Raw genomic sequence first — 27,380 nt, forward strand, 5'->3', positions numbered from 1 at the left:
TTTTGTCCCTGCTAGGTTAACTGTTGGATCACCTACTTTCAATTTCCATATTTACATCAAAAACATGACCAATCTTACAGCCACTATAAGAGATCATTAATACATTAGATAGGAAGTAGAGAATGACACGGGGACAAATTTGTCCCCATCCTCGAAGGAGCTCAATTTCATCGTCCTATCCCCGTGAGTTTTGTTGCTGTTGCTGTCCCTGCCCCATTCCTGTAAGCTCTGCCTTAACCGCACAAGCCTCGAACACTTATGATTTTAAAGTGATTGAGGCTTGTGCAGATGAGGAGAGAGCTTGCAGGAATGGGGCAAGAACAGGAAAAGAACTTGTGGGGACGGGATGGGAAAATGAGTTCCCGTTCTCTAATAGGAAGCACAGGGGGAGCTTGAGCTGCTATGTATAGAGCCTGTAGCCCATGCTTCTCAGAACTGAGCGTCGGGTGTTTCTGGGTAAAAGGAGCCTATCTCCTTGTTCTTTTATCTTAACATTGTCCCCTCCTTCTGTTGGGAGGATGAGCATCTGTTACTGGTACAGTCCTTTGAGACCTTGACTGGAGAACCAGAAAACAGGGCAGTGGCTGGAGTACAGGAAAGACAGGGAAAGTGCAGTTAATGTTGTGGCTTGATGGAGTATTACACTTTCCAGTATTGCTGATTGGTAGAATCTGGCGTTGCCTGGATCCTAGACACTCACCAGATTAACAGGGTGAATGGATGACAGCTAAGGAGAGATTTGTAGGAGATCCTAGACAGCTGTTGAAGAAGCTACAAAAAGCTGTGCTATTGTGACCGTGCTAATATTGTGTCTCTCTGCCTCTCTTTCGCTGCCATTCTCTTAACTATGAGACAGACTCCTGCCACACGGAAGGTACAAACTGCTGTCTGGTATATTGAATCTTTTTAAATTTGCATTTCTGCTTTTTCCCCCCTTCATTTTGCAAATACTTTATTTGAGATTTGTGTTTCCATATGTATGCTGTCTCCTCACTTGTTTAAAGTCAATAGAGAATTTATTATTCAAATTTTGCTGAGTTCTGCTGCTGAATTTGTTTCTTGTATTCATTCCTGTGTAAAATCGCACCCTACAGATTACTTGATACTTTTCTTTGAGGTGGAGTGCATGTTTTGCTTTGTAGAACTTAGCATCTTTTCTTTTTATGGTTTACTTATCTGTGTACTTGCTAGATGGCATGATTTTTGTGGAACAGTACTGTTTTTATTTCAGTATTACTGTCAATGTTGCTATCTCTTTGCTAAGACATTCTGACAAAACTTTGCACGAAAATATTAGAATTTCTGACAGTTCTTTGCATATAGAGAATGACACGGTGGCGGTTTACCCGCGGCCACCGCATTTTAGCCGCGGGTCACCCGCCGAAAACGGGGAAGAAAACTAGCAGTCGCTGCGGCGACGGGGACAAGGCCATTCACCGCCCGCGGGGCGGTGAATGGTCTTGTCCCCGCAGTGAGGCATGAAGGATCGCGCGGTCCCCGCAGCTCACACCCGCCTGCCCAATCGATTCTAGTGTTTAGCCAGCTCTCTCCCTTCTCCTCACCTTAGTTTGTAGATTTTCTTTTTCGGCGACCCGCACGCTATCAGAGAGCCGCGCACGCGCGGCTGCTCAGTGTTCAATCTTCTGCTCTGACGCAACCGGAAACAGGAAGTTGCAGCAGAGCAGAAGATTGAACACTGAGCAGCTGCGCGTGCGCGGCTCTCTGATAGCGTGCGGGTCGCCGAAAAAGAAAATCTACAAACTAAGGTGAGGAGAAGGGAGAGAGCTGGCTAAACACTAGAATCGATTGGGCAGGCGGGTGTGAGCTGCGGGGACCGTGCGATCGCTAGTGTTCCCGGCTCAAATTGGAAGGAGGGAGTGAAAGGGAAAATGATTCTGGGCCAAGGGGATGAAGTCGGAAAGAAAAACCCACAGCAGGAAAGAAAGGGAAGGACTGGCAGGTGAGCCAGATGCTAGAAGCAGGGGCGGGGGGGGAAGAAAGAGGGAAAAAAGCTAGATGGGGTTGAAAAGAAGAGACACACTGGTATGGAAGAGGAAGATAGGGGAAATCTGGACACAGGAAGGTAACAGAAAGAGGGGAAATTATGTGCATGGGGCATAGGGACAGAGACATAAAGGGGACATGCCATGGGGATGGTATATGGACACAGGGGGGGCAATGACAGATACATAGGGGAGATATTAGAAATGGAGAAAATAGGAGCACAGAAGCGAGATGGTTTGTGGGGATGGGACAGGGACCGAGCTCGCAGGCTCCAGTGGCTTGCACAAATTACATTGTAACGTGCCATGAAAATAAGAGGGAGGAAGGTAGATAGATAAGCCACGTGAGAGGAGCTGAAGGGTAGTAGAAAGGAACAGATGGTAAAGGAGGGAGGGAAGGGTGGTGGTGGAAAGGAATAGGCCAGACATTGAAGGAGGGTGGAGAGGAACAGACCCCGAAAGGAAATGTGGAAGACAGAGTGGGAAGAAGACAGATGCCAGACTATGGGGGAGCAGAGGGAAGAAGATGGGTGCTAGACCAATTGGGGGGGGGGGTGAAGTGAGAGGCACAGTAACAGCAAATGGAAGACTTAGAGAGAAAACACACAGTGGATGGAATGAATTGAATGAGAAGATGTGGAAAGCAGAAACCAGACAACAAAGGTAGAAAAAAAAATTATATTTATTTATTTTTTGCTTTAGGATAAAATAGTATATTAGTTGTGTTGATAAAAATTTATAAACAAAGCCCTGCCAGCTGAACATCTCTTTCTTTAGTTCAGCAGCAGGAACTTTGATTTATAAGAAAGGAATAAGCTAAATATTACAGTACTAAGGCTTATATGGATGCAGCGGGGACGGTGACGGGGCGGTGAATGGGATGGCAGTGGCGGTGACGGGGCGGTGAAAGGGATGGCGGTGACGGGGCGGTGAAGGGAACGGCGGTGACGGGGCGGTGCAGAGGATGGTGGGCCGGTGACGGGGCGGTGACGGGGACAGATTTTTTCCCCGTGTCATTCTCTATTTGCATGTAAACATTACAGTGTTTCAAAGTTCAAAGCAATTGAATGAAACATCTTCTAAGGTTATTTCTTTTATGGGAAATATCTGTTGACATGTTTATTTTAGTAGGTATCATATGAAATGTTTAATTTGAAGTTCTAAAGGAATTGACTTTATGGCTATCTAATCCATATCATTTTTTTAAATAAATGCAAGACTATTTACACTTTTTAAAATGTGTTTTGTGAATGCCTAGAAATTATGTCTCCTGATACGTTTTTCTCATTTGTTAGCTGATTATTCTGCATTTGTGACTTTCATTGATTTTTTTAAAAAATTTATTATTATTCATACTGGTTTCTCCAGTAACATTTTTCTTCTTTTCCCTCACTGTGTTCACGCTGTTTTAGATATTTATATTTACTCTGAAAATTTCTACAGATGTAGCTTTTCAGTTCTTAAATTCTGCTGTATAATAAAACAAAAAAGAACATTAATGACATCTGTGTTCAGACTAATTGGGAGGAAATACAGTTTTGTATAGTCTGATCTGGGAGAAAGACATACAAGGTGGGATATACAGTATTCTCCCAAAATTCACGGAGGTTACATTCCTGGAGCACCTGCAAATTAAAAAACCCCCACAAATAACAATACTGGATGCAGGGATCGGAGGTGGGAGAGGGATGCAGAACAGTGCTAGGGGGTTAGCATTTCTCACTTCCTCATCCTGCTAAGCACAGGAAACCGAGCCGAAAGAGTTTTGGCACACTTTTTGGTCTGTCATTGGCTGTTAGTCTGTGTCTCCTGTAAGCCCCGGGGCTTTCCCTGGAGTCATTGTAGTTTAAAAACACGCACGGAGAAAACCACGAATGACTGAGTCTGCAAAGTTGGAATTCGCAGGGGTATACTGTACAGTTCTTTACATTGACAAGAACATAAGAATAGCCTTACTGAGTCAGACAAATGATCCATCAAGCCCAGTAGCCCGTTCTCACGGTGGCCAAACCAGACCACTAGTACCTGGCCAAAACCCAAGGTGTAGCAATATTCCATGCTACCGATACAGGGCAAGCAGTGGCTTCCCCCGTGTCTTTCTCAATAACAGACCATGGACTTTTCCTCCAAGAACTTGTCCAAACCTTTCTTAAAACCAGCTACGTTATCCGCTCTTACCACATCCCCTGGCAACGCGTTCCAGAACTTAACTATTCTCTGAGTGAAAAAAAATTTCCTCCAATTGGTTTTAAAAGTATTTCCCTGTAACTTCAGAGATATATCTAAGAATGGAGAGAGCTAGTAGATCATTCACAACCTTTTAATGGCTCTCCAAAATAATTTTAAGAAACTAACATTTTATTGAATTCATTTGCACACATGAAATCGTATATCTATGTAGAACAACAATGTTTCTTAATTTGGAGGTTTGGGATGTTGTACCTTTATCTTCAGTCTCCTTTGTGTTTTTTTTACTTTGGAGAAATTTTTATTTATCTTGAAAGAATGGCAGGAGGGTTTAATTATGACAGTTGAAAGACCTGCTGAGCTGCTAAGACCTGTCGCTTTAATCTCTTCAGTATCAACCAAAATTTTCCTCTTCCTTTCTGAGCACACTACCCGGACCCTTGTCCATGCTCTCATAACCTCACGCTTAGATTACTGCAATCTACTTCTAACTGGTCTCTCGCAGTGTCACCTCTCCCCCTTGCAATCTGTGCAAAATTCTGCTGCATGAATCATTGTCTGGCAAAGATACACGAGAAAATGGAGTAGATTCTGCGCCGTTCACGGAGGAGAGTGTTTATAAGCAACTTGAAAAACTAAAGGTGAACAAAGCGATGGGACCAGACGGGATCCATCCCAGGATACTAAGGGAGCTCAGAGAGGTTCTGGTGAGTCCTATTAAAGACTTGTTCAACAAATCTCTGGAGACGGGAGTGATTCCTGGGGATTGGAGGAGAGCGGATGTGGTCCCTATTCATAAAAGTGGTCACAGGGATGAAGCAGGAAACTACAGGCCGGTGAGCCTCACTTCAGTTATTGGAAAAATAATGGAAGTGTTGCTGAAAGAAAGGATAGTGTACTTCCTTGAATCTAATGGGTTACAGGATCTGAGGCAACATGGTTTTACAAAAGGTAAATCGTGCCAAACGAACCTGATTGAATTTTTTGATTGGGTGACCAGAGAGCTGGATCGAGGACATATGCTAGATGTAATTTACTTGGATTTCAGAAAAGCCTTTGATACAGTTCCTCATAGGAGGCTGTTGAACAAACTTGAAGGGCTGAAGTTAGGACCCAAAGTGGTGAACTGGGTCAGAAACTGACTGTCAGACAGACGCCAGAGGGTGGTGGTTAATGGAAGTCGCTCGAAGGAAGGAAAGGTGACTAGTGGAGTCCCTCAGGGTTCGGTGCTGGGGCCAATCCTGTTCAATATGTTTGTGAGTGACATTGCTGAAGGGTTAAAAGAAAAGTGTGCCTTTTTGCAGATGATACCAAGATTTGTAACAGAGTAGACACCGAAGAGGGAGTGGAAAATATGAAATAGGATCTGCAAAAGTTAGAGGAATGGTCTAATGCCTGGCAACTAAAATTCAATGCAAAGAAATGCAGAATAATGTACTTGGGGATTAATAATAGGAAGGAACCGTATATGCTGGGAGGAGAGAAGCTGATATGCATGGACAGGGAGAGGGACCTTGGGGTTATAGTGTCCGAAGATCTAAAGGCGAAAAAACAGTGTGACAAGGCATTGGCTGCTGCCAGAAGGATACTGGGCTGTATAAAGAGAGGCGTATTCAGTAGAAGGAAGAAGGTATTGATGCCCCTGTACAGGTCATTGGTAAGGCCCCACTTGGAGTATTGTGTTCAGTTTTGGAGACCGTATCTGGCAAAAGATGTAAGAAGACTTGAGGCGGTCCAGAGGAGGGCAACGAAAATGATAGGAGGCTTGCGCCAGAAGACGTATGAGGAGAGACTGGAAGCCCTGAATATGTATACCCTAGAGCAGGGGTGTCAAAGTCCCTCCTCGAGGGCCGGAATCCAGTCGGGTTTTCTGGATTTCCCCAATAAATATGCATTGAAAGCAGTGCATGCAAATAGATCTCATGCAGATTCTTTGGGGAAATCCTGAAAACCCGACTGGATTCTGGCCCTCGAGGACCGACTTTGACACCTGTGCCCTAGAGGAAAGGAGAGACAGGGGAGATATGATTCAGACGTTCAAATTCTTGAAGGGTATTAACGTAGAACAAAATATTTTCCAAAGAAAGGAAAATGGTAAAACCAGAGGACATAATTTGAGGTTGAGGGGTGGTAGATTCAGGGGCAATGTTAGGAAATTCTACTTTACGGAGAGAGTAGTGGATGCCTGGAATGCGCTCCCGAGAGAGGTGGTGGAGAGTAAAACTGTGACTGAGTTCATAGAAGCGTGGGATGAACACAGAAGATTTAGAATCAGAAAATAAGATTAAATATTGAACTAAGGCCAGTACTGGGCAGACTTGCATGGTCTGTGTCTGTGTATGGCCGTTTGGTAGAGGATGGGCTGGGGAGGGCTTCAATGGCTGGGAAGGTGTAGATGGGCTGGAGTAAGTCTTAACAGAGATTTCGGCAGTTGGAACCCAAGCACAGTACCGGGTAAAGGTTTTGGATTCTTGCCCAGAAATAGCTAAGAAGAAAAAAAATAAAAATTTAAATTGAATCAGGTTGGGCAGACTGGATGGACCATTCGGGTCTTTATCTGCCGTCATCTACTATGTTACTATCTTCTATCAACCTCTCTATGCTCATGTCACCCATCTCCTTAAGTCACTTCACTGGTTCCCTATCTGCCATCGCATATAGTTTAAGATATTATTGCTGACCTACAAGTGCAGTGTTCTCCCCAGAAAATTTTTCCAGCCGGTTGGCATGAAAAAGTAGCCGGGTGGGGCAGGACAGGGAAATTTGGTGGTGGGGAAAATTAAGGGGTCCTTTTACTAAGCTGCAATAGCGTTTTTAGCGCGTGCAGAATTGCCGCACTATACGGCTAGAACTAATGCCAGCTCAATGCTGGCGTTAGCATCTAGCACATACAGCAATTTTGCGTGAGCTACGCGTGCGGTAAAACCGCTATCGGAGCTTAGTAAAAGGAGCCCTAAATGTGTACTATTTGTATTAGTTAATTATTATTAATTATTTTCCAATGCTCAATATGACTGCCTTTCTTAAGGTTTGACACTTGTTCCATAATATTTTGTTAAATTTAAGAAGTATCCCTCTTTCAAATGGTATAGAGCAGCATCTCTCAAACTAAACACAGCACACTAAACAGAGCAAATGTTTTTTGTGGCACACTAAATGTAGCAAATGTTTTTCATGGCTGGAAAAAATTTCTGGGGAGAACACTGTTGCCATTAGTTTTCAAGGTCCAATCACGTCAAAGAATGATGTTTATCTGGGCAGTTGTATAATAAAAAGAATGGATAAGATAACATAAGAAGTTAAATTGTCATGAATCAGAGGGATACATACCTTGTAGGTCCTAAAAGCAGGCTTGTGGATTAGATATAAACTATGAAGGCAGTGGTGTACCTAGCATATGTGACACCCAAGGCCCATCATTTTTTGACATGCCCCCCATCTGTATGAAAAACATGATTTTTAGTAACAATCCACACATCACACAAGAGTGTACCTAGGAAAAGGCAGCATCTTACATACTGCAGTGAGCAGTACATCAATACACCCATTATAAAACTAAACAAGCCAGACTAGTACAGATCAATCCTACACAGTCAATCCTAACTGAAAACCATGTCTTTCGAACACACAGAATACAGAAAACACCTTCGCCTAGTATGGAATATGTAATCACAAACTAATCCCTCTCCCTTTTACAAAACTGCAATGTGGTTTTTAGCCATGGTGGTAACAGTTCAGACTCTCATAGAATTCTGAGCAATTACCACCATGGCCAGTGCTAAAAAAAACACTCTACAGTTTTGTAAAAGGGGGGATAAAATAGAAAAACTTAGACAAAGGTTAAATTGAACCACCAAGAAGCTGGACTCTGCATACAATGCAACACCACAGAAACAGCGATGCATCTCCCCTAAAGCAAAAAAATAAATAAATAGAATTTTTTTTGACATTGTCTTCTCTGGTTTCTGCTTTCCTCATAGGCTTGTCACTCTCTTCCTTTCATCCACTGTCTACCCTCTCTCTGCCCCTTCTACATGGCATCTTCCTTCCTTGTATTCCCCTTCCATCTCTCCCTTCACCCCTATTATTCTGGCATCCATCTTCTTCCCTTCCCTCCTCCAATGTTCTGGCATCTCTCTTCTCTTCTTCCCTTCCCTCTCCCACACCCCCATGGTCTGGCATTTCACTCTCTCCTCTCCCTTCCCCCCACTTCCATCAGCATCTGCCCCCTTTCTCTCCCTCTACCACCCTTCCATACCACCCTGACCTCCTTTTTCTTCCTCCACCACTCTTCTATGCTTCTCTCTCCCTCCAAACCAGCAAGGTCCCATGATGACTGCTTCTGTTGCCTCTACCTCTGGTAGATGTAAGTGACGTTGGAGGGGGGTGGGCCGGCAGACGCAGGGAGTTGCGGCAAGGTTCCGCAATGACTGCAGCTGCCGGTCCACCCCTTACGACGTCACTTAAGTCTTCCGGAGGCAGAGGCAGCAAATGCAGTCATCGCGGGACCTTCCTGCACTTCAGTGCAGCTGCCAACTCTGCTTCCGAATAAGTACGGCAGCCGCACTGAGGTACAGGTGCCATTTAGAGCAGCTCGGAAGGTTCTGGATCCAGCCGGCTGTGTACCCCCCTAGGGCTGGCACCCGGGGCGGTCTGTCACTGTATGAGGGGACAAAAAATAATAAAAAGAATGGATAACTTGACCGATTTAGACATGTCATACAATTATAACCACAAAAATATGTCATAAAATGTAATTCTAAACTCAAAAGACTCCAGACGAAAAGCAGACTATAGAAAGGAAACCAGAAAAGACCAAACCCATAGTACTAAGATTCAAATGCTAAAATTGGACATGTCCATTATGAATAGACGTGTGGATCACCGCTAATTAAAACGAGTGAGTCTTTAAAATATGAGACGGTAACGGATAGCCAGACCTGGTGGACGGAAGTGATAAATACTGGAGCCAAAACCAGAGCACCGTGCCGAAACTTGAATGGAAATATGGATACCTATTTATACTTTTGAGTAAAATTGCGATGCAAACATGTCATAGAAAAGAATAAATAATGTGTAAACTAAAAATCAAGAACAACATATTGTAACACCGAACTCAGAATTAATAAAATAACATGCTAAAAGAACTTAACTCCCCCCCCCCTAAAATAGGGCATACTTAAAATGATGATTGGGTACGAACAGTATGCCTAGACTATATAGACCTAAACAGGGCAAAAGTAAACATATAGGAAATGAACAGCTGATAATACAGTGTATCTTGAAAACATAAGCCGATAGTAGCTCAAAGATAAGCCGACCGGGTAGATGAAAAGTGAAACATGGGAAAGATCTAAATTATTGTTCAAATGAGCTTCTATTAAAACCAAAGTAAAACTAAAGAATAAAACCACAGCACTCGGGAAAGTAAAAAAGGGAGAATAAAATGGTCTTACCGAAAAGGTCTGCACTGATGAGATAAACTCATACGCAGAATAAATATGAACACGCAACAGTGGGGCTATGATATTTGATCCGTTGAAACAGGCGCCAAAAAAGTGTCGGGGAACACTGATAGGGGAGGGGCATCGGCTCTTAAAAAAGGCTGCTTTAATAAATAAAAGAAAATACTGGTGAAAAACTAAATATAAAATCAAAACCATGATAAAATGCCGAACCAGACTGCAAGTGGTAGTGAAAGTAGCATAAGGCACCCGTAGTACTGTTAGTGCCAGAGCTGCTTAGAATAAAGAACCGTGCTGTACATGAGGAGGAAAAAGAAAGAATGAGGTGATAAGATATAAAGTGCTGGCCCCTCACTGCACCACTTGATAAAACTAAGGAGCGATGTTCTAGAGCAGGGGTGTCAACACTTTTTGGGCTTGCGAGCTACTTTTAAAATGACCAAGTCAAAATGATCTACCAACAATAAAATAAAAAAAAAAAAACACAAAGCACACTGTACTCATAGAAAATGTTAATTATCATTCCTATTCCGGGGTTTTTTCAAAGAGGTCAAAGCAGATGACTCTATGCACTGTCACCTCAGTAACAACCATACAAAAATAGACAAATATACCCCCTCCCTTTTTACTAAACCACGATAACAGTTTTTAGCGCAGGGAGCGCTGCTGTCGACGCTCATAGGCTCCCTTCGCTAAAAACCTCTATTGCGGTGTAGTAAAAGGGGACCATAGTGTAAAATATAGACAGCAGATATAAATTCAGACACATTTTGATCACTAAATTTAAAATAAAATCATTTTTCCTACCTTGTTGTCTGGTGATTTCATGAGTCTCTGATTGCAGTTTCTTCTTCTGACTGTGCATCTAATCTTTCTTACCTTCTTTCAGCCTGTATGCTTCCTCTTCTCCAGACCTCATTCCCTCTCCCAACTTTTCTTCCTATCTCCCTGCCCTTTCTTTCTCTCTTCATGCCCCCTTTCTTTTTTTCTGTTTCTCTTCTTTCCTTCTGTCTCCCTACCTGCCCTCTTTCTTTCTTTCTCCCTGCCCTCTCCCAAGCCACTGCCATCGGGGAACAGGCTCCCAAGCCGCCACCGCCCTCAGATAACAGGCCCCAAAGCCGCTGCCGCCCCCCAAGCTCTCCCTGCTTCGGACCGACCAGCATTCCTCTCCCTGACGTCAATTCTGCCATCAGAGAGGAAATTCCGGCCCAGCCAGGCAGCGATTGGCTGGCCAGAACTTCCTCTCTGATGGCAGAATTGACGTGGGGGGTGGGGGGGTGGAGAGGAAGGCTGATCGTCCCAAGATCGCGATCGACCTATTGGGAAAAATGCTGCCGGGTCCTGCCTTCGCGGAAACAGAAAGTAGGCAGGACCCGGCAGCAAGAACAGCAAATTGTAAGCTTCACTGACCTGTCTCCCGCCTTAACCCGTAGTGAACGCATGCTTTGGGGCTCTAACATGTGAATGCCAGCTTACCTTCTCTTTTTCCCCTCCCCCCCCGGACATAACTTCCGGTTTCGGAGGAAAGAGAAGGGAAGCCAGCACGCACACGTTAAAGCCACGGAGCATAAGTTTGCTACGGGTTAAGGCGTGAAAACTCCAAGCCGTTTTTTTTTTTTTTAATTAAATGTTGAGCAGCAATGTCAGCAGCAGAATTCACGAGCGGATGATAGCCGGGCAGTCATCTAAATTAGCGCCTGGCTAAAAGGCCCTAGGGAGAACACTGAAGTGTGTTCATTCTGCTGCCCCTCAATATCTCTCTTCGCTTCTCTCTTCTTATACACCTCCCAGAGAACTTCGTTCCTCAGATAAGCCGCTCTTAGCTGTACCCTTCTCTTCCACTGCCAATTCCAGACTTCGTTCCTTTCATCTAGCTGCCCCCGATGCCTGGAATAAATTACCCGAGTTTGTCCGTCAATCCCCTTCCCTTCTCGTGTTTAAAAGCAGACTGAAAACCGACATTTTTGATATAGCCTTCAGTCCTTTTCCCTACTCCTCTGCCCTCCAACCCAGCCAGCTAATTAACCGATCCCCTTAACTGTATCCATGACAATCTGTTTGTCTGTCTTGGCTGTTCAGATTGTAAGCTTTTTCGAACAGAGACTGTTTTCTTCTTCTTTGTGACTGTGCAGCGCTGCGTGTGTCTAGTAGCGCTATAGAAATAATTAATAGTAGTAGGTAACTTGTGTTCTCTAACACAGGCCATATCGCAGTACAAATGTGACTTTTATAAGATGTTCTAATATTGATGTATATTTCTTACTTTGGGTAACTACTATGTTTCCCTGAAAATAAGACCTATCCAGAAAATAAGCCCTAGCGTGAATTTCAGGGTAGGTCTTAATATGAGCCGTACCCCAAAAATAAGCCCTAGTTAGATCACCTCTGAAGCCCCTCTCGAATGTCCCTGTACTCCCCCCTCCTACCCATCCCCCTGCGCAGCATCTTTCCATCTCTCCCTCCAATAAGAACCCCGTCAACCCTCCCACCGCAAAACCAACATGCCTCCCACAAAACAGCAGTGTCAGCAGCATTTTAAACAGGCTGCTTCGCAGTCTTTTCCCGCCGGGTCCTACCGTCTGCCACATCGCCGCGAGACCGACTTACCTCCCTCCAACAGCAGCTTCGGCTGCACTCTAAACAGACTGCTTCGCAGTCTTCTCCTGCCAGGACCTACCCTCTAATGCATCGCTGATGATGTCATCAGTGATGCGGCACAGGGAAGGCTGCGAAGCAGCCTATTTAGAGTGGTGCTGACGCTGCTGTTTGGCGGGAGGTATATCGGTTTTGCGGTGGGAGGGTGGCATGGTTCTGCTGCGTGGGGGAATGGGAGGGATAGAGGGATAGAAAGATGCTGCAGAGGGAAGGCACAAATGGATGGGTGAGGGGAGGAAATTTGCTGCACATGTGGGGGAGAAAAAGGAAAAAGGATTGGTGTGAAAGAAAGGAAGGGAGAGATGATCATTATACATGAAAAAATAAGACATTCCCTGAAAATCAGCCCTAGTGCGGTTTTTGGGCCCAAAATTAATATAAGACATGGTCCTATTTTTGGGGATCAAAAAACAGCAAGGGAATATTTTTATCCAAGGTGATACTTATAAATTACTGTTGTACTAATCACCTTTGTTTTACTTCAAGCACAAATTACAACACAAGTTGATGTGGTTAAGTGAACACTCAGACCCACAGCTGAGGTCCGGTGAAACAAGTTCACGGAGCAGCTATTAAGGAGACCATCATTGTTGTTCACAGTCTCCTCCACCAAACAAAGACTAAATAACAGCACATAAACTTGAAGAAAATAAAATAATAAATTTGACAGCAACTTAACTTTGAATGGTGTGGATGATACACATAACTGCTCCGGGCTCCTCCGTTTATTCACAATACCGACCCCCCAACCTAGGTTTCACCCGCTGGCTTCTTCAGGAGGGGTACGGCACAAACACTCCATACTGCTCACACACGCACTGCTATTTTTGGGGAAACACGGTAGATCACTTAAATATTGATGATTTTCTAAATGATTTTAGATTTGTAGCCATTTTTCTCTATGTATCAAGTTCTTTGAATCTGTGCTGCTTGATAGCAAGACCTGGTCAGATTTTTACACCTCAGATATTAGCTTTGCTTAAGGTCCTTTTGTAAAAGCTGTGGAAGAATAAATGAGCAAATATGGATACATGAGTAATATCCCCGACCAAAAATTTGGCCAAGTCCCAAATGCCCAAAATAAGACCTTTTAGGCATAGGAGGACTCTGTCCTTTGCCTAACACCACAATTCTCTAACTGGCGTCTGTCATAAGTGCTGGTTAGAGAATCAGGGAACCCATCCCCCCACTGCAAAGATCACTGGCCCAATCCCTTCTGCCGGACACCTACCCATGAACCCCAAAAACATCGCTGGCAGGAGGGATGCCCAGTCCCTCCTGCCAGACACCCCATGAAACCCAAAAATATAGCCGGCAGGAGGGATGCCCTATCCCTCCTCCGGACACTTCCCCCCCCCAAGTTAGGCGGCCGCCAGACACCCCACCCCCTAGACCAGTTGGACCCAGCCCAGCCAGACCCCCCTCCTACCAAGAAACATCGGCAGCAGGAGGGATGCCCAGTCCCTATGGGAGGGGCCTTAGGCACCTGGGCCAATCCCTGGTGCATCCCATGATGCACCAGGAAGGGGAAGGCCTGCCATTTGGGTGAAAGTGGACCTGCCGGCCAGAGAAAGTATCTGGCCGGCCAACTAAAAAAGGGAGGGTGGGGTCTGGTTGGTCTGGGGAGGTCTGGTGGCTGCCTACCTTTCGGGGGGGAGGGGTTGTCTGGCCCTCCTGCTGGCGATGTTTCTTGACACCCCCACCTTTAAATTAAAGAGCTGCAGGAGGGATACTCACTTCTTCCTGCCACTGGGGCCCCCATGAACTCTCTTCACTGTATTTCTTATATATTGTATTGTAATTTTATTGTACTTATATGTAACAAACTTTATGTAACAAACCTTGTAATTTTATTGTACTTATGTAACAAATCTTGGCCATCTTTGCAGGAAAGCGGATGCTAATGATAAATATATGCAAAGTTGCTAATTGCAGAGTTGAAATTGTATTGATTGAAGGCTATTGTTCAGTAAGCTTCATAGGAAGTAATATTGGCAGTCATAGTTTTTTGTTTTTGTTTTTTTTAAACGCCAACTATGGAAGGTTAAATTAGCCCTGCATTTTCATTGCTGGGCCATGTGTAGCCACAGGCACTGAATATTTGGTGTTAGTGTACCCAGTGCTAGCAGCCAGCACTGAATATTAGTTGGGACCCACGTAACTTTTTTTTTACCCCCCCCCCCCCCGAAAAAACAAAGGCTCCCTTTTGCCTACTTCATATCCATGGTAGTTCGCTGGGGGGTGATGGAGGTTGGAGGGAACCCTACTTACCCTTACCTCTTGTGGTCCTTTTGAAGATGCTGTGACTAGGAGCAGGAGTGAATGAGGTTTGCTTCTGCCTTCATCACTCCCACTAGACCACCATAGTTATGAGGTAGGCCTAGGTTGTTACTTTCACATGTGGGGGGCAGACTGCAGGGGAGAGTGTAAAAAAAAATAAAAAAATTGTCTGAACAGTGTTCAGTGCCAGCACACACTTAACTGTTGGCTTCTCCCCACTAGTCAGAACCAATCAACGGCACTGCCTGGTTAAGTGCCACCGAATATCAGTGGTTAGGTGGCCCTGAGTGACTAAGCGGAAAGGAGCCTCTTCTACCTTCTTTAAGTTTCTTTGAATATTGGATGGCAAACTTCTTAAAGATTCTTAAATTCTTAAATCCTGAGAGGCATAGAGAAGGTGGACAGGGACAGATTCTTCAGACTGTGGGGAACCACAAGTACAAGGGGTCACTCGGAGAAATTGAGAGGGGACAGGTTTAGAACAAATGCGAGGAAGTTCTTTTTTACCCAGAGGGTGGTGGACACATGGAACGCGCTTCCGGAGGTTGTGATAGGCCAGAGCACACTACAGGGTTTCAAGGAAGGTTTAGATAGGTTCCTAAAGGATGAGGGGATTGAGGGTTACAGATAGATGTAGAGGTAGGTTACAGAAATGGTCAGGAATCACTTCACAGGTCATAGACCTGATGGGCCGCCATGGGAGCGGACCGCTGGGCGCGATGGACCTCTGGTCTGACCCAGTGGTGGCAACTTATGTTCTTATGATATTTTTAGTGGTTTTGAAGCTTCTAACCTGAGAATTCCTGTGTAAGTGATATGACTTTTAGCTGTTTTTTAATGCTAAATGTTCAAGATACTTGAAAGGAATTCCAGCACTGAAATGGGAGAAGTGTTCCCTAGCTACATCTCCTCTATATTTACAGCTAGAAATTATATGATAATTATACCTTTATTCATTGGTTTCCCTTATGGAGGGAGGTGTTGAGTGGTGTTCAAGCATATCAATAATGGATGTGAACAGTCTAGAAGTATTAAATTCTCTTGAAACATCTTCTACTAATCCTCTAATTCTTGTTTTGTAGCCTACACGGACATCAAGCTCTGCAGCCTCTGGTGGGACTGCAGGATCTCCCAGTTCCACTTCTGCATCATATGGTGAGATTAGCAGCAGTGAGGCCAGTACACCTGTTCAGATTTCTCTAGGTGCTGCTATCATCCCTAGTCCATCATCTATCTTGACCACATCGGTGGTTCCACTTCCTGTTCCATCACCCAGTAAGGTAAGGGGTAAATACACATTCAGTGTGGCATATGTGTTCTGAGGCTAAAATATTTTTGCTTTCTTACTTTGACTTCCTGACAGCAAAGGATCAGGTCTGTAGCTTAGGAGTATTATTAGATGGCCATCTATCACTTTCCTGTCACATATTGCAATTAGTCTCCACCTCATTTTATTATCTTTGTCAGCTGCGGAAAATTCGACCCTACCTCTCAGAACCAAACTTCACAGCTCCTCTTTGCCTTTGCTCTCTTCCATATGGATTACTGCAAAATCCTATTTATTGGTCTCAACAAAAAAATCTAAATCACCTGCAACAGTTGCAAAATGCAACAATCTGTCAACTAAAGAGCCTCAGCATTCGTGATCCAGTCTCTCCTCCCTTTCGATCAGCCCACTGGCTACCATGTGTCTTTAAGGGCCTAATACTAGCCTTCAAAAACTTCCACCACGAAGTCCCAAGATACATATCTGGCAAACTGAAACCTTATTCACCCAGACGCCCACTTCGCTCACAAAATGAGAAATGACTCAGCCTACCTCCTGGACAAGCCCTCCTTCTGGAACAGCACATAAGCGCTCCTATATCCAATTCCTCCCCAAACTGTAGAACTACCTACCAATGCAGATCAGGTCACTGGAAAGACATGGATTTTAGAAAAGCAGTGAAAACCTTCCTCTTCCAATGACCGACCCATTCTCAGCCCTGGTTCTCTATATTTGATCTAGAGTTCTGCCTGCTGGAGCATCCACTTGTCAGGATGTGACCTTCAGACATTAAGCGCGTACCCCAGCTTCATCTCTCTATTGTTGGCCTCCTTATTGTTATGCCCTTTTGCCCTACTCCCCTGTCTATCACTGTGTCTATTCCTATGTGCTGATGCTGTGTTCCCTCTCTGTTTGATTGCAACTATGTATGTTAACCTGTAACCCATCCTGAGTTTTCCGGGAGGATGGGATATAAATTGAAAGAAATAAATAAAAACTAACATTAGGGGTAAGAATATTTTAAAATCACTTTTAGGAGTGAAAGAAGATGAAAATATTACCATCCAAATTATGGAGGTAAATAAATGTTACTTGATACCCCTGTTTTTAATATAAAACGTCTAGGATAACTATCTGTGTGCTTCAAATGTTAAGCTTATCTGTGGCCCCACAGGAAGAGGAAAGCCTTCGTGCACAAGTGAAAGATCTGGAGGAAAAACTAGAGACCTTGAAGATTAAGAGGAATGAAGACAAAGCCAAGCTCAAAGAGTTGGAGAAATACAAGATTCAGCTGGAGCAGCTTCAAGAATGGAAAAGCAAAATTCAGGAGCAGCAGGCCGACCTACAAAAGCAGCTCAAAGATGCCAAAAAGGTAAGTTTAATGTTGCATTTTGCTCAGTCCTTGACTTTGAATTTCTAAAGACCTAACATCATTTAGGGATTTTTAAAGATGCCTACAATTGACTATTCGTTTCAAGTCCAGCAATTCTTGATTTCCCCTCCCATTGTTTTTTCCTTTGCTGTATCTTTTCTTAATAAATATTGTAGTTCTCCCTCCTTTTTTTCCTATTGTGTCCATATAGATTAACAAAAAAACAAACAAACCACAAAGTATGTTAAGATGTTAGTCTCTGTGTACTTTTGTCACTGTTTTAATTATTATTGTACAGCGTTTAGTATTTTGGATAGGCGTTTAATCAAATAATCAAATAAACTTGAAACTTGAAACATAAGAACATGGGTCAGACCAATGGTCCATCAAGCCCAGTAGTCCGTTCTCACGGTGGACAATCCAGGTCACTAGTACCTGGCCAAACCCAAGGTGTAGCAATATTCCATGCTACCGATACAGGGCAAGCAGTGGCTTCCCCCGTGTCTTACTCAATAACAGACTATGGACTTTTCCTCCAGGAGCTTGTCCAAACCTTTCTTAAAACCAGCTACGCTATCCGCTCTTACCACATCCTCTGGCAATGCGTTCCAGAGCTTAACTATTCTCTGAGTAAAAAAAATTTCCTCCAATTGGTTTTAAAAGTATTTCCCTGTAACTTCATCGAGTGTCCCCATATCTTTGTAATTTTTGACGGAGTGAAAAATCGATCCACTTGTATCCGTTCTGCTCCACTCAGGATTTTGTACACTTCAATCATATTTCCCCTCAGCTGTCTCTTTTCCATACAAGAGGAATTCCATCTTGGTCGCTCTTCTTTGAACCTTCTTTGAACCTTCTTTGAACCTTTTCTAGCACCACTATATCTTTCTTCATAAACAAAATACACAAATAAGAACTATTCTTCACACTACTTTTTATGCTTATAAATAATTCATCATTTATTATAATAATACTAGTCTTGAAGCCCGTTACATTAACGGGTGCTAGAATAGATGTCTGTCTTTCTTTCTTTCTGTCTGTCTCTCTGGCCCCGCCTGTCATTCTTTCTCTCTGCCTCAGCACTGTGAGGTTCTAGAGAATGACACGGTGACAGAATCCATCACTGCCACCGTCCCCACACATAACCGTGGGAAACCATCCCATGCCATTCTTTAGTGTTTATCTCAACCTCAGTCCTTTTACACCAACATTCTTCAATGCAAGGCTTGAAGGTCAGTGGTTGTGTCCATTCATACTCTTGATTCTTCCCTCTCTCCTGAAAGAATGCAGATGGTTTATTGCGGTTATCCGCAGGGATGGGGACAAATTCTGTCACCGTGTCATTCTCTAGAACCTCACAGTGCTGAGGCAGCAGCCTTAACCACATCAAATTTGGTACCTTTCCATTATATTTTCAGAGAATAGTTTTGCCTCCAGTTATCCAGCCACTGGTCTGTTTTTCTTCCCCCAACCTAACTAAAGCAAATTAGCTCTGACATTCCTGCATCTGAGGCATATGACTCCTGCCATTGAAAGGCTATGTTTCAAGAAACAGATTGATCTGACAAAAGTTAACACCAGTCTTTTTGTGAAGGGGGGTTGAGGGGAGGAGGTGATCACTTGGGTAACCAAGTCTACTTCTACCTTTGTAATTATCCTGGAAGACTGTTTATAAGCATCTTAAATAAACTAAAACCCACAGGCAAAGCCAGCATCTCTCTCTGTTAACAGGCCAGTTCGGTGTGTTTGTAGAGCGCTAGGAAGCCTCTGTAGCCCTTCAAAATACCGCTGTCAATAATTTGAAGGTGGGCTGTCCAGGATCTCCACAGGGCTCCCTCGCCGCAGGGGAAGTGCCTCCGGGTGGAGTATTTGGCCTAACGCGCCTTACCGTCACTCTGTACTTGAGCGCGATGCCCTACAGCGTATCGCCATAGCCCACCCGGTGCTCCATGTAGCTCTCAGCCAGAGGCGCAGTCACGCTAGCCGTACTGCCGTAGGAGCGCATCTTGGTGCAGGCTGGGAGAGCTCGCGCAGATCTCCATCACGGAAAAACAGCACTACCGGCCAAAGTTTATTTTAAAGTTTAAAGCCGCTGCGGCGGCTCTTCGCACTATCGCTGCCTGCGTCGGAAGCCTTCTCTGATGCAGGTGTGGCTCATGAGAGAAGCCGCCACAGCGGCTTAAACTTTAAAATAAACTTTGTCCGGTAGTGCTGTTTTTCCTTGATGGAGGTCTGCGCGAGCAGGGAGGCGAGCCCTTCTCAAGGGGGCGAGACAGGCTGCTGAGGAGCTTTGTAGGCTGCTGTTGTTAGCCCCGCAGAGACGGAGCGGCCGTGCCAGCGCCTCTCTCCCTCTCAGCGGGCCAGGCTAGAAAAGAAGGAGGAGAGTTACGGTTAGGTGCAGTCCGTCTGTTGTATGGTGACATATAAGTGCGCATGCGCACTCTTGTAGCCACATCGCGATGGATCAGGGAACACGGCTTTAGAGTACGCATGCGCGCTTACCATTTTATTATATATGATAGCATCATCAAAACCTTTAAAACATATTATAACATTATTTCATACTAAACATACACACAATTGTTCTCCCAAACAGTGAAGCCCTCCCTATCTATCTAACATATAGAAAAAGTTAAAATTTATCCCTTCAATAAAACACTGTATTCAGTGCCTAATCTTATCTGTATCAGCTCTTAATTGTTTATCTTCTGCACGCTGTTGTTTACTGGATTTGCCTCCACTTTCATTCAAACTTGATCTCTGAAAACATTTTAGCTCGACAAAGTTCTGTGTTTCACCCTAAGGCGTCATCAGGAGCTTAAGACTGAACCGGCTCCACTTCATCACAGTTTCTGACAATTCATCATATATTATTTTCTGGCCTCAGCCAGGACTGAGAACTTCAAATCAGGTTCTTACTCCAGCTCAAACGCTGGAGAAATTCAACTGGCAGGCCCACCCCTAGCTTATTTCTTTACTTATAGCAACCTGTGAACTACCGTCTGCCTCTGGAACAGGATATTACTTTGATAGGATTTTTCTGCACTTTCTTTTTTTTTTCTTCCAGGTGTAAATTCTTCTGGACCATGGTATGGCTGGGAAACATCGTATCACCAAAGCTGCTGCTCAGGTTACAACTTCTGTCTCTGTGCAGACAGAAAATGCTACCCAGGCAGAGGGAGTAGTTTCATATACAAGCTGTGTTCAGCTTGAATCCCTCATGAAGGAAGTAAAAGAACTGAGAGAGGAGGTGGCAAGATTGAGAAGCATCTGTGAGAATGAGAGGTACATCAATGAAATGGTTCATAAGGTGTCAAAGATTTCCAGTAGTAGGGAAGAAGAGGTTGTGCTGAGAGAAGGCAGCTGGACTCAGATTACGGAACACTACAAGATTGGTACTGTGACTCCCCTTCCCTTGAATTGAAGAACAGATATGCTGTCCTAGAAGTGGAGGAGATGAGATCATCCTAAGGAGAGGATGGACCAAAACCTGAAATCCCCCAAATTACTGGATCCGTGACCACTAGGAGGCTTAAGGTAGTGGTAGTTGATGATTCCATTCTGAGGGGTACAGAAGCATCCATCTGCAGACCACACATGATGTCACGAGAGGTATGCTGTCTGCCTGGTGCCAAAATCCAAGATGTTATGGAAAGCATGCCAAGACTCATCAAGCCAGATGACTATTATTCGATGCTGCTCATCCACATTGGTACTAACGATACTGCCAGGTACCCCTGTGAATGTGCCAGAAGTGACTTTGTGGCTCTGGGAGAGAAGATGAAGCAGTCAGGTGCGCAGGTGATATTCTCATCCATCTTCCCTGTCGAGGTTAAAGGCCAGGGCAGAGAAGCGCGCATCCTAGAGATGAATGCGTGGCTACGTGGATGGTGTCGTCAAGAGCGTTTTGGCTTCCTGGTCCATGGGCTGATCTTCCAAGGGCTGATGAGCAGGGATGGTGTGCATCTATCAAAGAAGGGAAGAAGTGTCTTCACCAGCAGGCTGGCAAATCTACTGAAGAGGGCTTTAAACTAGAAGTGATGGAACAGGGTGATCATAGCTCCCGGGTGAGTATAAGCCCTCAGGTAAGTAAATCACTGAATACACGGATGGGAAAAGGGGGCAATGTCTGGAAAGCAGTATATAAATATAACTCTACTGGAATGTCCCAGATATTTTCTATATTGTAATCCGCCTAGAACCGCAAGGCACAGGCGGAATAGAAATCCCTAATGTAATGTAATGTAATATACTAATGCTCAAAGTATGGGAAACAAGATTCTGGATCTAGAAGCTGTGATGGAAAAAGAGGAGTTGGATATAGTGGTGATCACAGAGACATGGTTCACATAGAACCATGACTGGGATCTAGTTATACTGGACTATAATCTGTCAGGATAGACAGGGTAGGAAGAAAAAGAGAGGGATTAGCGTTATATGTTAAAGATCATATTAAAGCCACACAATTGCAGGATCTTCAGGGCAAGGAAGAAGCACTGTGGATCAGTTTGGAAAGAGAGAATGGTGAATATATTTACATTGGTGTGATATACTGGCTTCCTCCACAGATGGAAGAAGTAGTTAGAGATTTAATAGTAGATATTCTGAATATTTCTGTTCTGTGTTCACAGCTGAAAAAATGTCTTGTCTTCCTGTTTTACCATGTCAGCTATTTTTTTCTTCCATTTGCATATTTGCTTTCCTGACTACAAGACCAGCCTCTCTTAACTTTTCCAGATATTTTTGCCTGTCTTCCTCTTTCTGTGATCTTTTGTAGTTTATGAAAGCTAACCTCTTATTCCTTACCTTCTCAGCTACTACTTTTGAGAACCAAAGCGGCCTTCTTTTCCTCTTACTTGTACTTACTTGCCTCACAAAAAGGGTTGTTTCCCTTACAATCACTCCTCTCAGTTTTGCCCACCGCATTTCTACTCCTTCCAGATGTTCCCATCCAGACAATAATTCCTTGATGTAAACCCCCATCCGAACAAAGTTAATTTTTTTTTTTTTTTTAAGTCTAGAACCTTTGCTTTTGAATGAGCCCCCCTCTATACTTATCTTAATATTAAACCGTACCATGCAGTGATCACTGGATGCCAAAGGATCACCCACTGTAACATCAGAAACACTTTCCCCGTTTGTAAGCACTAAGTCCAGTATGATCCCATCCCACATGGGTTCCATTACCAAATGCTGGAACAATTCTCCTTGTAGATAATCCAGAATCTCCCCACTTCTAGAAGAGCCCGCAATAGGGATACCCCAATCAACATACGGCATGTTAAAATCACCTATTAGCAAGACTTCCTCTTTTTTAGATATATTCTGAATGTCTACTATTAAATCTCTTATCTACTTCTTCCGTCTGTAAAGGAGGCCTGTATATCACACCAATGTAAATATATTCACCATTCCCTCTTTCCAAATTGATCCGCAGTGCCTCTTCCTTGTCCTGCAGACCCTGCAATTGTGTGGCTTTAATATGATCTTAAGGTGGCCAAAAAGGTTGAAAAGGTGATGGCGAAAGCTAGAAGGATGCAGTTGCATAGGGAGAGGTTGGCCAGTAGGGAAAAAGAGGTATTGATGCACCTGTATAAGACTTTGGTGAGACCTCATTTAGAATATTGTGTACAATTCTGGAGGCCGCACCTTCAAAAAGATGTAAAAAGGATGGAGTCGGTCCATTATAAGGCCTATGGGGACAGACTTAAATATCTCAAATCTGTATAGTTTGGAGGAAAAGCAGGAGAGGGGAGATATGATAGACATTTAAATACCTACATAATGTAAATGTGCATGAGTTGAGTCTTTCATTTGAAAGGAAACTGCAATGTGAGGGCATAGGATGAAGTTAAGAGGTATAGGCTCCGGCATAATCTAAGGAAATTCTTTTTTTACTGAAAGGGTGGTAGATGCATGGAACAGTCTACCAGAAGAGGTGGTGGAGACAGAGACTGTGTCTGAATTCAAAAGGGCTTGTGATAGGCAAGTGGATCTCTCAGAGAGCGAAAGAGATAATGTTTACTTTGGATGGGCAGACTAGATGGGCCATTTGGCCTTTATCTGCCATCATGTTTCTAGGGGAGAGTGTGGTGCAGTGGTTAAAGCTATACCCTCAGTACCCTGCGGTTGTGGATTCAAATCCACACTGCTCCTTTTGACCCTGGGCAAGTCACTTAATCCCCCATTGACCCAGGTACATTAGATAGATTGTGAGCCCGCAAGGACCGACAGGGAAAAATGCTTGAGTGCCTGAATAAACTGTTCTGAGCTCTCCTGGGAGAACGGTATAGAAAATTGAATGAATAAATAAAAATAAATAGGTTTCTAGAGTTTTCTCATCTCCTGTTGCTGCTATGTGGTACTTTTCCCTGTTAGCGTCTAAGCTAGGTTTTTTGGTTGTTTCAAGCTTCCTTTGTTTTTCCTCATAGCCGCAGATAGGCCTCACTGAGGACCTCAGTCTCCTAGTTGGGGGTACTTGTGTTCAAAACGGAGTCATTTGACTTCATAGTGGCTATTTTTCCAAATAAGATGTCGCAGGAAAAAATATGGAGAAGGAACCCATGACGGAAATAATAGACATCCGCCCAATTCCTCAATGCCCTCTCCTTCCACCCCTGAAGGAGGCTGTCTGTGCCAATTCAAAGAATCCTGAAGGACATACAGTTGCCTGTGTAACATACTCTCAACAGCACCTGTTAATGTGGATAAGAGCATAAGAGTTGCCATACTGGGACAGAACGAAGGTCCATCAAACCCACTATCCCATTTTCACAGTGACCCACCCAAGTCACAAGTACCTGGCAAGATCCTGAGGAGTAAAACAGATTTTATACTGCTGATCCTAGGAATAAGCAGTGAATTTTCCCAAGCCATCTTTATAATGGATGACTCTGTATAAGTCCAGAAGGCTCCTAGATTTGAGAAACAGCAGCTTTTTCAATGTTCTATGATGGTCAAATACCTCTTGATCCAAAAGTGCAAAGACTCATTTCTTGGTGCCCCTCTGGAGAGAAGCTCAGACATTGGAGTCTTTTGGGAGGAAACATTTTCAGAACACTGTGCTCCTTTTACGCATAGGTTCTTGTAATATACACAAAATGCTAGTTGCCACAAAAAATGTGTTGGCGTTTTCCTACTGTGAGTGCCTTATTTTCCTTTTTTTATGTTGAAGCGGCCTATAGTTAGACTGTGAAGTTTGCTATCCTGCTTGTCCTTGAAGAAAAATAAGGGTTTTTTATTTTACCTTTAACAAGTATTCTTCATGGATAGCAGAATACAAGTCCTTGCAAACCTGTGTACCTCATTTATACAGCTCTATTCAAGCTGAATTAATGCACGGAGATGTTTCCATGCAATAGTAGCAGGTCACAAACATACATTGAAGCAACTTGGAAGCTTCTAGTTTATACTAAGTTGGAGAAACCATCGATGTTGCCCTTGCTTTGTGGGCTTATATTCAACTGTCCACAGAACACTGCTTATAGGTAAGTAGCATGGTTTTATCTAAATCAGTTTTGTCTCTTTTTTTCTTTGGTCTTTTACCATTCTGGTTACAAGTTGCTGTACTTGTACCAGTATCTTTCATTTCTCCTGCAGTTCTTTTCTGCTAAGTATACTCAAAGACTGATATAAAAAGCGGATATAATGTCTCATAATACTGATTTTTGGGGCATCTACTGGTAGGCTGATCTAGGCATCTAGTACTTTTGCAGGGTTAAAAATTTCCTCCAAGCCTTCCTCTTTCTAGTTTCATATTGTGACCTTGTGAGTCTTTAAATTTCTTTCTATGAAAAATTGTACTTTGCTATGCTTTATTACAGCCTATAAAGTACTTAAATTTTTCCACAGGAAGCAAGAGAGGCACTTGAAGCAAAGGAACGTTACATGGAAGAAATGGCTGACACAGCTGATGCCATTGAGATGGCAACTCTAGACAAGGAAATGGCTGAAGAGAGGGCTGAATCCCTCCTGCAGGAAGTTGAATCCCTGAAAGATAAAGTGGAAGAGCTCACAATGGACTTGGAAATTGTCAAACATGAAATTGAAGAGAAAGGTGAGTGGCAGCTAAAGCGTATTTCTCAGAAAGTAAGCAACAACAATGAGCCAAACTTGTGGGCCATTTTTATCTGCATTGGGAGAGGCTTACAGAGATTTCTCAAATTTTTAAATGTGTATAGAATGCTTCCCATATGATGCTAAACCTGATGCTGATCATTTTTCTCTTGTTCTGTTTTCTGTCTCCTTTCTTTTGCTGTTGTGCTATCTCTGAAAGTACTGAGTAATAAAGGGTCACATTTGTTGCTTATTTTCAGGCTCAGATGGAGCAGCATCCAGCTATCAGGTCAAGCAACTTGAGGAACAAAATGCCAGGCTGAAGGAAGCCCTTGTCCGGTATTAACTCTTCCTTCCTTAAATGTTCAATGTGATAACTGTAATTAGAAAAAAATTCATTCATTTGTACTACAACATTATTGGTGTGTGTAAAAGATACATGTGCAGAAATGTAGTGTTTTATATATTTTGGATTTTCAAAAAAGCTTTAGGTTTCCTTTCCAAAGGCCTTTAATAAAACTAAGGGCTCCTTTTACTAAGATGCAGTAGCATTTTTAATGCACGCTGCATTGCTACATGTGCTAAGCCCGCGCTACGCCCAAAAACTAATGCCAGCTCAATGCTGGTGTTAGCATCTAGTGCGCGCAAAACCACTAGCGCAGCTTAGTAAAAGGAGCCCTAAGTTGTACCTTTTTTAAAAGAAATTTATTTGTGAAATTTAAATTTACACAAAGAATTTTGTACAGAAATATGCCAGAATTCAAGCATAACAAGCAACTACTTTAATGAAAAATAAATAAATAAATACTAGTGGCTTTTACTAGTGAGGGGTGGGGAGAGTGGGGAGAGTGACATGGCATCAAAAGACAGGAGACGCTGCTTAACAAAAGAAAATACACTTCCCCTCCCCATTCACGGTTTCAGTAATCGCGATTTCACATATTCATGATTTTTTGGGGAGGGGGAAAAAGGAAAAAAAAACCCATCCTCAAGTCTTCCCCCCCGGCATCCCGGCCTTACCTGGTGGTCTAGCGGGCTTTCGGGGCAGGAGCAATCTTCCTACGCTCCTGCCACGTGCAGATCGCCATTAGGAAATAGCTGTAGGGAGTTTGCATCGTAGTCTCGAGAGACTACAGGAACTCACAGCAGCCATTTCCTAATGGCGATCTGCATAGGGCAGGAGCGTAGGAAGATCGCTCCTGCTCTAAAAGCCCGCTAGACCACCAGGTAAGGCCGGGAAGGCAGGAGGGAGGCGGGGGTGGGTTAGAGCTGGATATTCGAGATTTTTCGCCATTCGCGGTCTGGCTCTGCCTCTATCCCCCACGAATCGGGAGGGAGAAGTGTAACCACAAAAGAGGAAGCACGCCCTATAGGAGACACAGCCTGCTACTGAAAGCAGGCTTATCTCTCCCACCCAGGACTTTGGGGACTGCTTAGGTACATCCCTAAAGTTCAGCATATCATTTCTATTGTACTGGAAAAAAGAGATTAGGTTCTTACCTTATATCTTTTCCAGTAGATAGGAATGATATACTGAACCCCCCACCTGATCATTTCTGATGCGCTTGTTTCTACCTTATCCTTCATGGTCCTCTCCATAGCTAAGACTTCTTTACCAGTCTCTGTCTTGTCCTCACAAGCTCTGTTCCTGTCCCATTCCTGCAAGCTCTGCCCTCAACTGCACAAGCCTTGAACATTTTAAAATCATAAGTGTTCGAGGCTTGTGCGGTTAAGACAGAGCTTGCAGGAATGGAATAAGAATAGGGATAGGGACAGAACTCACGGGGACGGGATGGGGGCATTGAGATCCCGTGGGAATTGGGACAGGTTTGTTCCCGTGCCATTGTCTAAGTCAGACTATAGGTTCATAATCAGTTTGTAAATAGAATCTAAAGAATAACTGAGTTCTACTAATATTCAAGCTATTGCTTTTATTTGATGTGTTTTTACTGTTTAATGGTAATGTTTGTTCATTTATACATTACAGTTTCATTATTAACTGTTATAACATTACATGAGCAGATCAGAACTTTGGTTGCGGGAGTTCCCTGTGTTCCTCCTTCTCCTGACTTTTACTCTAGACCTCTTGCATGATT

The 27,380-nt window shown here is 43.6% G+C and overlaps 1 protein-coding gene across 3 annotated transcripts in view; it reads left to right on the forward strand.

Moving 5' to 3' along the window:
- The window catches only part of LOC117364549 (dynactin subunit 1-like), a 206,168-nt gene that overhangs the window by 48,501 nt on the left and 130,287 nt on the right, over positions 1–27,380 (forward strand). For all 3 annotated transcript variants that reach the window (XM_033953860.1, XM_033953839.1, XM_033953848.1), the window contains exons 5-8: positions 15,673–15,870; positions 17,032–17,229; positions 25,081–25,285; positions 25,545–25,623. In XM_033953860.1, the coding sequence (XP_033809751.1) occupies positions 15,673–15,870; positions 17,032–17,229; positions 25,081–25,285; positions 25,545–25,623 (680 nt within the window). The remainder of the gene's footprint in view (positions 1–15,672; positions 15,871–17,031; positions 17,230–25,080; positions 25,286–25,544; positions 25,624–27,380) is intronic.

The sequence above is a fragment of the Geotrypetes seraphini genome, chromosome 1 (genome assembly GCF_902459505.1).
Source record: "Geotrypetes seraphini chromosome 1, aGeoSer1.1, whole genome shotgun sequence".
NCBI classification, from domain to species: Eukaryota; Metazoa; Chordata; class Amphibia; order Gymnophiona; family Dermophiidae; genus Geotrypetes; species Geotrypetes seraphini.